A 13372-nucleotide genomic window follows, 5' to 3' on the forward strand; every position below is an offset into this window, starting at 1 on the left:
ACCTTGAGCACATTATTACAAATAAAGTATTAAAAGTCCCCATCGATCCCATATCTGCAAAAAAAGTTATTCAAGGTTTAAGATTTTAAAAAAAATTTGTTTTTTTTAAAAAAAAAAGAAAGGAAAGTTTTAATCATAAAAATAGATCAAACAAAAGCGAACAGCATCTTAACGCATTTTTGAATAAACTGTTTCGTCGGCTTTTCTTTGAACTTGTATAAGAACAATGAAAAATGCTTTTTTCAACTAATTTTTTCAACTGATTTTTCTCGTCTGACTTCCTAAAATTCTTGGAACAAAGTTACGAACGATGAAATACTTTTAGCGTTGAACGTTCCATTGCAGTTAAGAGTATCGAGCAGTATTTTTTATAACGATTGGAACCGTTTAATACTTTTATTAAAATGTCGCAACTATGTTTTACATGTAGTAAACTTTTAATAGCAAGTGAAACTGTTGTTGTTGTACGTAAAATGAAGACTTTGATTCATACAAGTGTTAAAAGAAGTGACGGGTTTTATGAATACCTGAAAGATCTGAAGTCTGTAACGATTCATGTGGTGTGCCGTAAAAAGTATACTCGGAAGAGTACTATTGTTGCAATAAAAAGACAGCAAGACATAGATCAAGTCAGCACATCTGAAAATAGTCCATCTCGTACCAGAGCGCGCGTACGTGAATCACTTTTTTGTTTAAAAAGATGTTGCTTATTTTGCGGCGATGAAGCAAACGAGGAGGCCGAGAAGAAGAAAGCGAAGAAAGTTCGGCGTAAAATTCATAAAGTTGCGACTTGAATTTAAAGAACCAATTCTGAAGGTAGCATGGAATCGTTTTGACGAGGAAGCAAAAAAGGTTACTGCACGCATTGAATATGAATTTGATTTAGTTGCTGCTGAGGCTAAATATCATAATACCTGTTATAATTCTTTCTTGAGACCAACCAATGGGTGTAAAATCGGTCGTCCTCAAGATGAATCTACAAATGTTGCGATGGAAGAAATATTTAAATAAATTGAAAATAGCGATGACTGCCAGTTTTCATTAGAAGAACTAAAAAATATTTGCAAAAATCCACATTTAGATAACAGAACAATTAAGACACGATTAAAGTTGAAGTTTGGTAATAAAATTATTATCACTGAAAAACCGGGAAAATTAACGTTTATCTGTTTTTTTGACAATCTAAGCAATATTCTTAACCAAGCTTGGTATGAGAAGAAAAGCCAAAATAAAGAAGAAGAACGATTTCGAATTTTAAAAACTGCGGCAGCAATCATTCGAGAGGACATTCAATCATTGGTATTTGATAATACCAATTATCCCTCGCCTAGTCAAATGTTTGAAGATATTAACAGCGATATTCCAGAGTCATTGACTTATTTTTTAGAGCAAGCTATTTTGAAAAATAAACGATCTAAATTAGAACATTTAAAATTAGTTTGTACAAGTATCAGCCACAGCATTATGTCTGTTGGTAGGCCTAGCTCTTTTGAATCAAAATTCCAATTGGGTCTCTCAGTATTTTTCCATCGACGGTTCCAAACTTCTTATACAAATCTTTTCGTCTTTTGGTTTATGCGCATCCTACAATGACACTTTGATGTATGAGGATAATCATAAACCTCCAACACCTGCTTCTTCAAGTCAACACTTGTATCGAGTATATTATCAAGTTCAAGTATGGCTAGGCAATCAACTGGACCTATTTGACTGGGGTTGGAAATTAGTAGATAATACATTAGAGCCGATTGACACTTTACTTCCACCAGCTCCGGAAAGACTTCTCAACACCATCTTCTGCAATTGCAAAAAGGGTTGTAATGCAAAATGTAGCTGTAAAAAAGTCGGGTTATTATGTTTATCGGTGTGTACTAATTGCCGACGCCAGTCTTGCTCCAACGTCGAATCAAATTCAATAAATGATGATTTTGATGCTATCAATGAGGAGACAATTGATGTATCTTTTTCACATATCCAGCTTGAAAAAGAAGATGACTTCGAAGAAGAAGAAAGCGAAGAATATGCTAATATATAATATATCACAATAATACGAATATATAATACATAATATGCATTTAATAATATATAATAAATGCAAATATTATATATATATATATATATATATATATATATATATATATATATATATATATATATATATATATATATATATATATATATATTATTTATATGTATATTAATTTCGTAATATTTATATTATATTATATGAATATTAATTTCGTAATTTCACAAGAATTGCAATGTCTTTTCTAGCAATGTATTTTATATAAAATCGCCATATAATTAATATATTTTCGTTATATATTTTCTCGCAATATATTCGTGCAATATCTTCTCGCAATATATTTTCGCAAGCATTTCAATATCTCAGGAATAATGATTCTTATAAAAATGTATTAAGGCAATTTTATTAAATACTTTCATGATGCAATACTTTTGTTTGATCTTTATTATGATAAAACTTATTATTAATTGGAAAAAAAGAAAAAACTATTTTTTTTAACCTATAACCTTTAATAACTTTTTTTGCAGATATGGGATCGGTGGGGACTTTTAATATTTTATTTGTAATAATATCCTAAAGGTATGTACCAATTTTCAGCTTTATGCGAATTATTGTAAATTGAAATGTTTATTTTGACCGGATTAGTAACTAAAAAAGTTTCGAATTAAAGAAGCAAAGTATTTTTAATGATTAAAACGTAATAGTAAAATTTATAATAAAATTTTATAAAACATGCATAAAAAAATATCGCGTTTTTTTGCAATATTTACAATAATTATATATATATATATATATATATATATATATATATATATATATATATATATATATATATATATATATATATATATATATTTATGGAGGTGATCTTTAAATACATTAAAAGCCTCAGCGTTTTCGCCTTATTTTTATCGTTACTAATTAATTTCAATGAAAGATAAATATATAAATAACAGTTCTAATAAAATATATCATTATAACGAATAAAAAAAACAAATATACTGAATTCTATACTGTCAAAAACCGCCCCTCCCCCTAACACTATGTAACGGAAGTGGAAATACATACCTCCACTGCGTAGAACAATAGGGTATGTGGTCATGAATATTTTTTGATGAAATTTGGCAGGGACATAGAAAATAGATCTATACAGTTGCCTGTAAAATTTTAAATATGTACCAACATGCCTTCAATATTAATGCACCTCCGGAACAGAAACTAAATTTTAAAACCGAATGAAAATCACTGGTAACTGTAAAAAAAAACAACAGAATTTATAACAAAAAGTAACAGTAACAATAGCAGAAACAGATTTATAAAGTGTAACAGTCACAGTAACGCTAAAAGAGGTGGAAATGGTACCTCCACTTGGTCGAAAAATACGCTATGTGGTCATAAATTTTTTTTTAATGAAATTTGGCAGGCACATAGAAAATAGATCTATACAGTTGACTGGAAAATTTCAAATATGTACCAACAAACCTTCAATATCAATGCAGTGCCAGAACAGGAACACAATTTTAAATAGCAATAAAAAAAAACTGAAAAATTTATTACATGTAAAAAAAAACCATAATAAATTCAGCATAAAACATTCTACTTTTTTAATAAAGTCTAAGCTGATATAAAATTCTAAAAAAAAAAGACAAATAAATACATCATTACCACACCGACTTCGAGCACGCTGTGAAAAAAAAGGTCACAGTTTTTGTCTTTAAAATCGGTGTCGTAAAAACCCAGATACGCACGTACCTACCAATAGCTCTGCTGTTTTTAACCCAAAAAGAGTTTTTATTTTAATAAACTTCAGAGAAACCGATCTTTTTGTTATTATTTGCTAAATTTTTGAGCAACTCTTAACTAAAACAGTTGCTCATTCAAAAATCTTCTTCAAACTAGATAAATGAGCAAAGTAAATTTAAAATACTATTGTGTGAGGAGGGAGATAAGTTAAAACAGCGAAAAGATGTACACACAGAGACTTGTTTCCCTGTCAAGTTAACAAATGACAAGTAGGCAAAGCGTGGAAACAAATAATAATAGAGAACTATAAAAGCTCAAAAATAGAGTTACGAAATGACTTCTGAAATAAACGAAAAAAAAAAGAATGAAAAGGTCCTCTTCTAATGTAAGCGAAAACAAAGAAGTTAGAGTTTTTTAGAAAGATTTTTAAGAAGAATTTTTAGAGTAGAGTTTTTTATTATTGAAGAATTTGAAATTTTTGATAAAACACAAGAAGTAAAGAATTAAATAAAAGTCAGAAGAAAAATTAATTAAAGAAAAGTTAGCAGAAGTTTCGCTGTTTCTAATAAAGGGGAAAAAAAAAGGAAAGATATTTGTATAAAGTAGAAGAACTAAAGAGGAGTAATTGATAAAAGTCGAACACTACAGGTAGAGTAAGAGAGTTTTGTATTTATTTTAAATAAACGCCGCCTTCACACTATTTAAAAATTCATTTAAAAACCCAGGTCAATGGTCAGGCAGCCAAAACAATTGGACATGAAAAATCTCAGGCGCCTAAATTGTTCGATCATAAGCATGTAGTTTTGAGAAGGCTAACCAATCAAAAATTTAATATCAATCATTTACACGTAGCCAAAACGTTGATTTAGGAGACTATTATTCTACTCAACAGAGACACGAAGATTTAACTGAGAACATAAAAATCAGCGAAAACGATTTCATATTTACTGCGATAGAATGTAACAAAGGCTTCTAGTTAGGTTTCGCTTCTTTGACTGATTTCACTTTGGCAAACACCTCACTCAAAGGAATTGGACCATTTACTCAACCAATCTTGAGCGAATTGCTGCAATTCTAAAATATTATTCGCCTGCAGAGGTTTAACCCGAATTACTCGTCTTGCTCAAAATAAATGAATGCTTTACATAGAAAACTGTATCACGCATCAGTTTTGTTGGAAAAGATGGTAATCCGCCAAGTTACATGACTGTCGCCCAACGGAAATTTCTTGAGCGAATGAGAACTAAATTGTTTTACGTTAGCGAAAGAGCGAAAATCTCGATCAGTTTTACACAAAACAAATTTTAATAACTCTAAACTGAAAAATTTGTTGTTTTTGCTCATTAATATAAGTTACAAAGCCACTGAAGCAATTACATTAATGGAAGTGAAAGTCTTAGTCATTTTATATTTAAGATTTGAATTTTTCTAGTTCTTACTTTCGTAAGAATGACGTAAGTTTTTTGCTCAAATATAACGGTCATGTATTTAAATTTTATTCTTTCTTTTTTTTCTTTTTCTTTTTTTTATTATTTCAGTAAACTGGTTTTTTGTTTAAAGCGAAGTTTATATATACTATTTTCTTTAACATAAGAAACGAGACCAACGAGAAAAAATAAATAATTTTATTGGAATTTGAAAAAGAAAAATTTGTTCGGTTATCTTGATTAGGAAATCGCTACGCATTAAGAATAATAATGAATACGAAGTGTTATACGAAACCAACATGATACAAGCAAAGCATTAGCAAAACATAGAATTTTTTAGAATATTATTGAACATTTAGTAGGACAATAAATTCAACAAATAGATGGCGTGTTTCGTTACAATAAGTCCTTTGTTAGTTTCGGTCATTTTTAAAATTTGCTAAGTGAATTATAAAAAATGTGTACAGTGCTAATGTGAGTTTGTATCATGTTATTTGCTGAAACCGGTATAAACGTTTTAACAGCAAAAGCATCCACCACTTTTTTTGCGTACTCAAGAAACTGTTCTGTAATAGCATTATAACCGCATGTTTGCAGTTAAGCACATAATTTTTAGGCGAGCTTAACTTTTTTTATCATATGAGGTTACTTTTTTCATAAAAAAGCAACGATGTAAGATAATTTTTTTAAACTTTTTTATTTCAGACAGAAGGAAAAAAAAGTTTTTTTTTTCAACTGAAAAAAAACAAAACCAAAAAAAATGAAAAAAAAAAAAAAAAAAAAAATTCGGATAACAATTAAGTACTAAAAAAAAAATTACATATTTAAAAGACGAATTCTAAATCAATATTTTGCAACATAACAGGCTCAAACACGTTTTGACATCGATTCGATTAACTTTATATAGAGTTCTTTCGAAATTTCGAAATTCCCTCTAACTCTTCTTTAAGATGCTCCGCATATGTTATCTTGATTGGTATCTTTTTGGCATCCATATATGACCAAATATTCTCGATCGGGTTAAAATCTGGACATTTTATAAATATAAATGGGGCAAGTTGTCATATATTTGAATAGTTTATGTAGTACAATAATTAAAGCAACGTCTCCAACTTTATTTCCCTGCTTCAAACTTATTGCTCGCAGTAATTATGGAATAATTTTAGGGCGTTAAAACAATTCGGGTACTTCATTATCATAATCGATGAAAAATTTTACAATTAAACTGGGATTGAATACACTTGATTCATGAATACAAGATGCTTTGAATGAAAAAAAAAAACAAGATGCTTTGAATGCTGCCTGCTTGTAAGATTTAGATTGGAGCAAGTTCGATGGTAGGCAAAAAGAATTGAAGCGAAAAAAGTTGTTAAAAAAATGAAAGAAAAAAAAAATCAACAAAAAATGAAGGTTGAATCAGAGTTTATTGTTGACGCGCCACAAAGAGGTTTTAGAGTCACATGATTTGAAAAGTAAATCACCCTTCAGAGTTTTTCAATTTAAAAAATGTTTTTAAAAGTGATTCAAAATGGTTTCTAAATAATAATAAAGCTTTACACCTTACAGCGTTGTAAATGTGGGTGCAAAAATATTTTCCTTAAAAAATAATTTCAGGTGTTGTGAAGGACTTTTCGAACTGTTCAGGTAAAAATCTTGCACTTTACATCTTGGTCCGCAACCCATTGTAAAGAAATAATTCTCAATGAACAGTTCGATCTTTTACATTTGGATTATTTAAATAAAATTATTGAATGATTTACCGATTGCGCTGCAATATATGATTTTTTTTTTTATTTTTCGGAACTTTTTATTTATATTCAAAGTTGTCCACCAAATGAGTTTTTTTTAAGAAAAAAATTAAAGATAAAATTGTTTTTACAATATTTAATCCATGTAGCCACCATCAGCTGCATTAGAGCATCAATCCTGGGCCGGAACTTTGAGCACAACTGACATTTTCCAAAGACCAATTGACCTGAAAACCTGAAAAACAGGATGCTCCAAAGGCCAATTGACCTGAAAACCTGAAAAACAGGATGCTAAGAAATTTTTTTCTTGAACATATGACGGAGCTTTTTGGAATTCGCTATCTTTCGCTATCCTTCTCAATGACCAAAAGATGTTTCTATTAATCCGGCTTTAGATGGCACTGGTTAGCCTGGGTATGATAATCGAAGGCTTCCTCCCTGATCCTAAAACACGTTGGACATGTTATTGTAATTTTAGATTGTTTTTAGCTTATTAAAATGTCCCCACAGATATTCCAATTTCCTTCATTATCTGTGGAAATGCCGTTTCCAAGTAGTGCAAACCAGCTGTCTCTTCTCTTTTTGCTCGATTGTCAGAAGTAGGAATGTATCAGGCAATTTAAACTTTTTTGAAAAAGATTAAAATCAATAAACTATATTAGTTGAGAACTTTTTGTTGCTTTATTTTATTCTTCAACAAGAGTTTTCTTCAATAAGAATTTTCTTTCTGTAAGTTTCTTTTCTTCCTTTAATTAATCTTCAACATGAAATTGTTTCGTTCTATTTTTTTAATGGAGTGTAAAATAAAAATAAACCTTTGAAAAAAATTTTAACGACAGACCATTACAAGACATTTATTGTAAAAGTTATGAAAAAAATATAGAAGAAAATCTAAAAATTACCCTGTAAATGGCCTCAATCAGCCAAGACTACCTTATTTCTCTCAAAGACCCTGAAGCAAAATTGAACCTTTGATCAAACTCTGTAATATTTATTGTTACTTGTTTTAAGAATACCAAGTTTTCCGTCAAATGCATCCCAAGTTATTTAAATTCTTGTTTTCTTTCGAAAAAGATGTTTACATACAAATTAGGACCTTTATCCCATTAAATGTTTTATACTGGAGACAAGACTGTGCTTTTACAGTCTGCGATAAATGAGCTCGTATTCTGGATTGTTGCAACTAAATGATTAGGATTTTGTTGGTAGCTAAAAACTGCGTAAACGTTATAGGAATTTCGATGGAGTACAGGGTAATAAACCTTAGATTTATTTAGAAAAGAACGAGGAGATATTTAAGGAATGAATTTCCAGTCCCCCCTCTTCTCCACTTGAACTCAGCTTAATGATAGAAGCTGTAACAAATTTCATAACTCGTTTTAATATATTTGGCTGGTATTTTAAAATTGGTTAAAAGCACACGACGTGAGAGCTTACAAAATAATTTCTCTGTAGGACTTCCAGGAAAAGGATGTATTTTTAGCTGAGAGATAAATTTGCAATAATTAACTGTTTGAAAAGTTTTGTTTGATTAAATTTGACCTTTTGTTTGATATTAGCAGCAGACATTTCTATTAGAAAAAATAATAGACTATGAAAACTTCGATTCTATTCTTAAGCTATACATTCATAACTTTTTTAAGCTATGCATTAACTGTGTCATGGAAAGTACTTCTTCAAGTAGGATACATTTTTCCATTTGCAGAAAAAGCTTAGGAACTATGAGAGTGCGTTGAAATACTTCATGAGAAACTAAAATATAATTTTGTTAAATTTTAATAAAACTAAATAAAGTACTTATCTTATTTGAATTACAAGGATGATTTTTCTTTAATCTTTTGGGGATTTTTTGAAATAGGAAAAAAACTTTTTCAGATCTTACCCCTGTCTACCTAATGTATAGGGGTATATTTTTTAAGGAAAAATTAGGAGAGGGGAGAACCCTGATGGTCATTCCAGGACACAGTCCCGAGAACTGCACCTGCACTGCAACTGCACTATATAAATCTTGTGTATTAAGGGATTACAGTTAATGCAGCGGTTTTTTCTATGTTAATATACGTGAGCAAAACATCAAATTTATGCAAAACAATTACATAATTAAAGATGATAAGACTGCACAAATTTTAGGTGTGCAATAAATGTGAAGAACTGAAAACAAAAAAAGTTTATTAAAAAATCTTAAATACATTTTTATGTTAAAATAAAAATTCAAAATTAACAATATTTTAGTTTGTAAGTCAATGCGTAGCGTAAAGATTTGGGTTTTGACTCCAAGGTCTAGACACTGTCTATTAAAGAGTACAATATCATTATAGGTTTAGCCTCAGCGTTTTTTTTTTTTTTAGAGGAAGAAAAAAAAGTGCATTGTATTTATCTTACACTAGTTGCTGAATAAGTTTAACTTTTTCTCTATTTAATAAACCGGTTTGAGTTGCATCAACCGGTTCGTCTCAGTTGATTCCTTTCTTATTCCTGTGGTCACCTATAAAAAAAGCTAGTGCTAAAAAACTTCGGTTTTCGTGTGTTTTGCTTGCGTAGACATTTAAAAATTGTCATTGCAACACCCGCGCTGACTTTGGCTTTCTTTAGTTTTTCTTTGTTGAATTCTTTAAGTGAGTTTCGACTTTGCCTCGCTTTGTTGACGCAATACGGTCTCTTTTCGAGGAGACTCCGCAACAGTAATTTGAACAATGGGGTAGGCAGTTTGTTTTGCAACCTTTAAAACAGGCAGGGTTGGGGTATTTTACGGAGTTAGTATTGGTATTTACAGTTTCTTTTCTTAAGTGGACAACTGACAAAGATGGAACTTTTAAAAAGAATTGTTTCATTGGTTGAAGTGAGAAGGTTGTTTTTTTTTCAACTTGTGCAGGAAAAAAAGATTCCAAACTTGTTGGCTGGCTTAATGTTATGCTATTAGAAAACTGCTGATTCATCATACTTGCCTGTTCGGCTTGATACTGGCTGTTATAAGGAGTTAACGAGATTTGCTGATTTACTTCACTATTTTGAAGAGCATGGTTTCTCTCGTATTCATTGTTAATGTTGCCACTAAAGGTTGACGCTGTCGAAACTTGTGGAATATTGTTGATGAACTGAGGTATCTGTTTATCCACACGACTTACTGAAGGTGAAAATGACGAGTAAGGCTGATTTTGAGCGGTATTCATAAACATTAAATTTTCATTTTGCGGATTTTTAAACCAATCTTTTATTTCGCCTTGTTTGCTATTTAAAGACTTAGCATCGGAAATAGCGACATCGTTACTGGGCAAAACAGAAGTTGCTCCAATAGGCAGCGAACGACCAATATGTTGTTCCGGTGAAAACAGAGGCTTTGGTGATGGATACTTTATCGAAGATGAAAGAGATTTTTGATCTGCAGCTACTGTACTTTTAGTGCAGCACACCTGATCGCAACTTGGTGCGCAATGAGATGGACAACTTGAAGCACATAAGTTTTGGTCAGGAGAGTTAATTGTAGGTGAATACCCGTTTAGCCCTCCATAATTGTTATTTATGCCAACTGAACTCGCAACTCTATTGTTTGAATAACTTTGCAATGAGTTTTGGCTAGTTGCATCATTGTTGATAGTATTACCTTGAGGTATGATATAAACATTTTCAATTGTAGATGAATTGCCAAACGGCATCATATTGTAAGACTGCCACACATTGTTATCAGGTACCGTTTTTGTTTCTCCTAGACCTATTGAATAACTACTTGGTTGGTTGCCCATAATAGGGATGTTAGATTGAACAAAAGTAGATTTATCTGCGATTCCTTCATCTTTTTGCTGAAAGGTTTGTGGAGAATTGGTATTAAGCTGAACAGCACCGGTGGCAGGTAATGGGCTAGCAGATACTCCGCTGGCTTCTTTATATGGTTGCTGAACTGTATTGCTTGGTGTATACAAATACTGTTGAGAGTTTAATTGATTAAGTGAAGTTTCTTGATTTGAATTTGGTTGATTGTTGACAAAAGTATCAGAAAGGCTTTCTTTGGGCAATTGAGGCACCATATTGTTGTTAGACATTCGAGGAGACGTGATTTCACCAGACATTTGAGACGATGCAATATTGTTGGGCAATTGAGCCACTCCAACATTGTTGGGTAATTGAGGCAATACAATATTGCTTGGCAGTTGAGGTGAAACAATGTTACCTGTCATTTGAGAAGGAACAATATTGCTAGACAAAAGAGGCGGAGAAACAAAGGATTGCTCTAAGTGAGGACCACTCAGTGTGTAAGAAGGTGCAATTTGGTTGCTTGCCAAATAACCGTTTAGATCATTCTTGTTACTTTCAAAAGAAATGTTGTTTTTATTGTTGTTGAACCTACTTAAGCTACTCTGATCATCTCCAGCTAATCGACTAGTCGTGCCTGAAATGCTTTTACCGATGTTATCGTTTCTATTACTAAAACGATTTTCTCCGTTAAACTGTGAAACTTGTTGGTATTGTGAACTGCTTTGCGTCGCAGATTGCTGAAGATAAGGCTGCTGTATTTGAAGGTTTGGTATTTGTTGATTTACAAGCTGCTGCTGCAGTGGTAACACATTGATCGGTTCTTGATACGAAGGATTTTGTTGAACATTAGATGTTGTTGAGTTTTTCCCTAGCTTTTTATTTTCTTCTGCTTCTTCATCAAAGTCATCGTCTTCATCGAAGCCATTGCTCTCTTGATCAGCTTTTTAAAACAGAAAAAATGTTTTTCAAAATTTAATTTTAAATTTTTAAAATATCTAAAAATAAATTGAAATCTGTTGGAGACTTGGGACCCTCGACACTTAAACAAAATTATTCTTAAAAATTAATAACTTAGCTGTTAGCAGTGTAAACAATTACCTGCCAGTAATTTATCGACCCAATCTCCGCTGACTTGACTTTCTCTTTTTTTTTCTTTTAAATGATATTCGTTACCAGATTCCCCTGTTCCTAAATCACTTACTTCACTATTTGATTTTATATCTTCAGCACCAGATGTAGCAGATGTTTCTTGGTCACCACTGCTGTACAAAAGAGGTAAAGGAATTATGGGAAGTATAGGAATGTGTGCAAGATTTTTCATTGGAGAATTTGAATGAGTGCTCATTGAATGTTTGCGGACCCCCAGTTGAGTTTTATGCTGTGGCACAGATTTCTTTTTAAGGGGTATTGTTTTTCGGGACTCTAGTTTTACGGTTTCTTCTCCAGATGTCGAAGTTTCAACATCGTCGTTGGATATTTCATTACCAACTTTAGAACGAACTTTTTGTGGTGATTTTTGCTTTAATTTCCGTTTGTCGTTACTTCTTATTCCATCATCGAAATTTCGTTCATCATCTTCGAAATCCTTAATGTGGTGGACACGGATTTCAGGGGAAATAAATTTTCTCTCTTTTTCTTTTATTTCAGCCATTTCATCTTCATCATAAACGTTGTCATCATCGTCAGCCGCATCATATCTTTCCCACAAAATTGGTCCCCGTTTTTCAACTTCTGCTCTAGTGCTACCAATAAAGTTTTTCTCTTTGAGATGGCGGTGTGCTTCAAGTTTTTCTTTAAACAACTTGTTGTAGTGAAGGTTTTCTTCGGTGAAGGTTTTGAGAAATCCCAGACTGTCTCTTCGTTGTGCTTGCTGAAGTTTGTGATGGCGGTGACGGTGGTGGTGGTGATGACTCTGTCGATTGTGAATGAAACCTTTGTCTGTGCTTTGGTGACGATGATGATGTTTGTAACGTACTATATTATTCATCTCAGAATGGTTAACTAGAAAATAATGAAATATGTAATAACGAAAATTTAATATCAAGGGTCTATTCACTCACGGGTTAACGCTGAGAAAGCGTAAGGTAGTATGCTATAGGGGGGCATTTACAACTTATACTCCTGCTATTGCCAAAAAGAGTTTTCGAATGAACTTCTTGAAGAAAACAGAAAAAGCTCACCAAAAACAATGTAAGTTTTAAAACACAATGATGCATTGTGCTTCCAAATCAGTGCTTTTTTAATAAAAAGTATTTTTAAACAGTTTTGGAAATATTTGTTGCTTTTTTTATGGAAAGAAACGATATTTACCTGCTACGCATAGCGCACCAAAAATACCAGTAAAAAAAGTCAAAACTTTTGTCAGCTTCATTACTTTCATATTAGCGCGACCATTTCGATATTTTTAAAAATAATCGGCCTTCAACTATGCTGAAGTAACGGGTGTAGCATAGTCCCTCAGTGTGATTTTTCGGCATCGATGATTTTCTGCATAACGTGCTGAGAGACACTTAGAGCGATAACATATTTGTTATGTTTTATAAAGCGCTAGCTTGAAATTTTTGGACGAAAACAACATTTTAGTCTACACGCCCAAAGTTCACCGCAAATTTCTTTGCCGAAGGTGGTTTTTATTTTTAAACCAGGCATAAACAGTTCCCTCTCAGAAATATTAAACG

At 31.8% G+C, this 13372-nt stretch overlaps 1 protein-coding gene and 1 pseudogene across 1 annotated transcript; one reads left to right on the forward strand and one right to left on the reverse strand.

The window, feature by feature from the left end:
- Window positions 1-277: 277 nt before the first annotated feature.
- LOC149887264 (uncharacterized) lies at window positions 278-1452 on the forward strand (annotated as a pseudogene).
- Window positions 1453-9096: 7644 nt separating this feature from the next.
- On the reverse strand, window positions 9097-13153 carry LOC145190079 (uncharacterized). The gene is made up of 3 exons (XM_080066841.2): window positions 13005-13153; window positions 11793-12695; window positions 9097-11634 (listed from the first exon to the last, which is right to left on the reverse strand). The coding sequence occupies exons 1-3, from the start codon at window positions 13072-13074 to the stop codon at window positions 9533-9535; spliced, it is 3075 nt and encodes a 1024-aa protein (XP_079922967.2). The 5' UTR covers window positions 13075-13153; the 3' UTR covers window positions 9097-9532.
- Window positions 13154-13372: the final 219 nt, after the last annotated feature.

Source organism: Hydra viridissima, unplaced genomic scaffold (assembly GCF_058129835.1).
Source record: "Hydra viridissima isolate aposymbiotic clone 2 unplaced genomic scaffold, HvirCarnegie_v1 scaffold_6, whole genome shotgun sequence".
Lineage (NCBI taxonomy): Eukaryota > Metazoa > Cnidaria > Hydrozoa > Anthoathecata > Hydridae > Hydra > Hydra viridissima.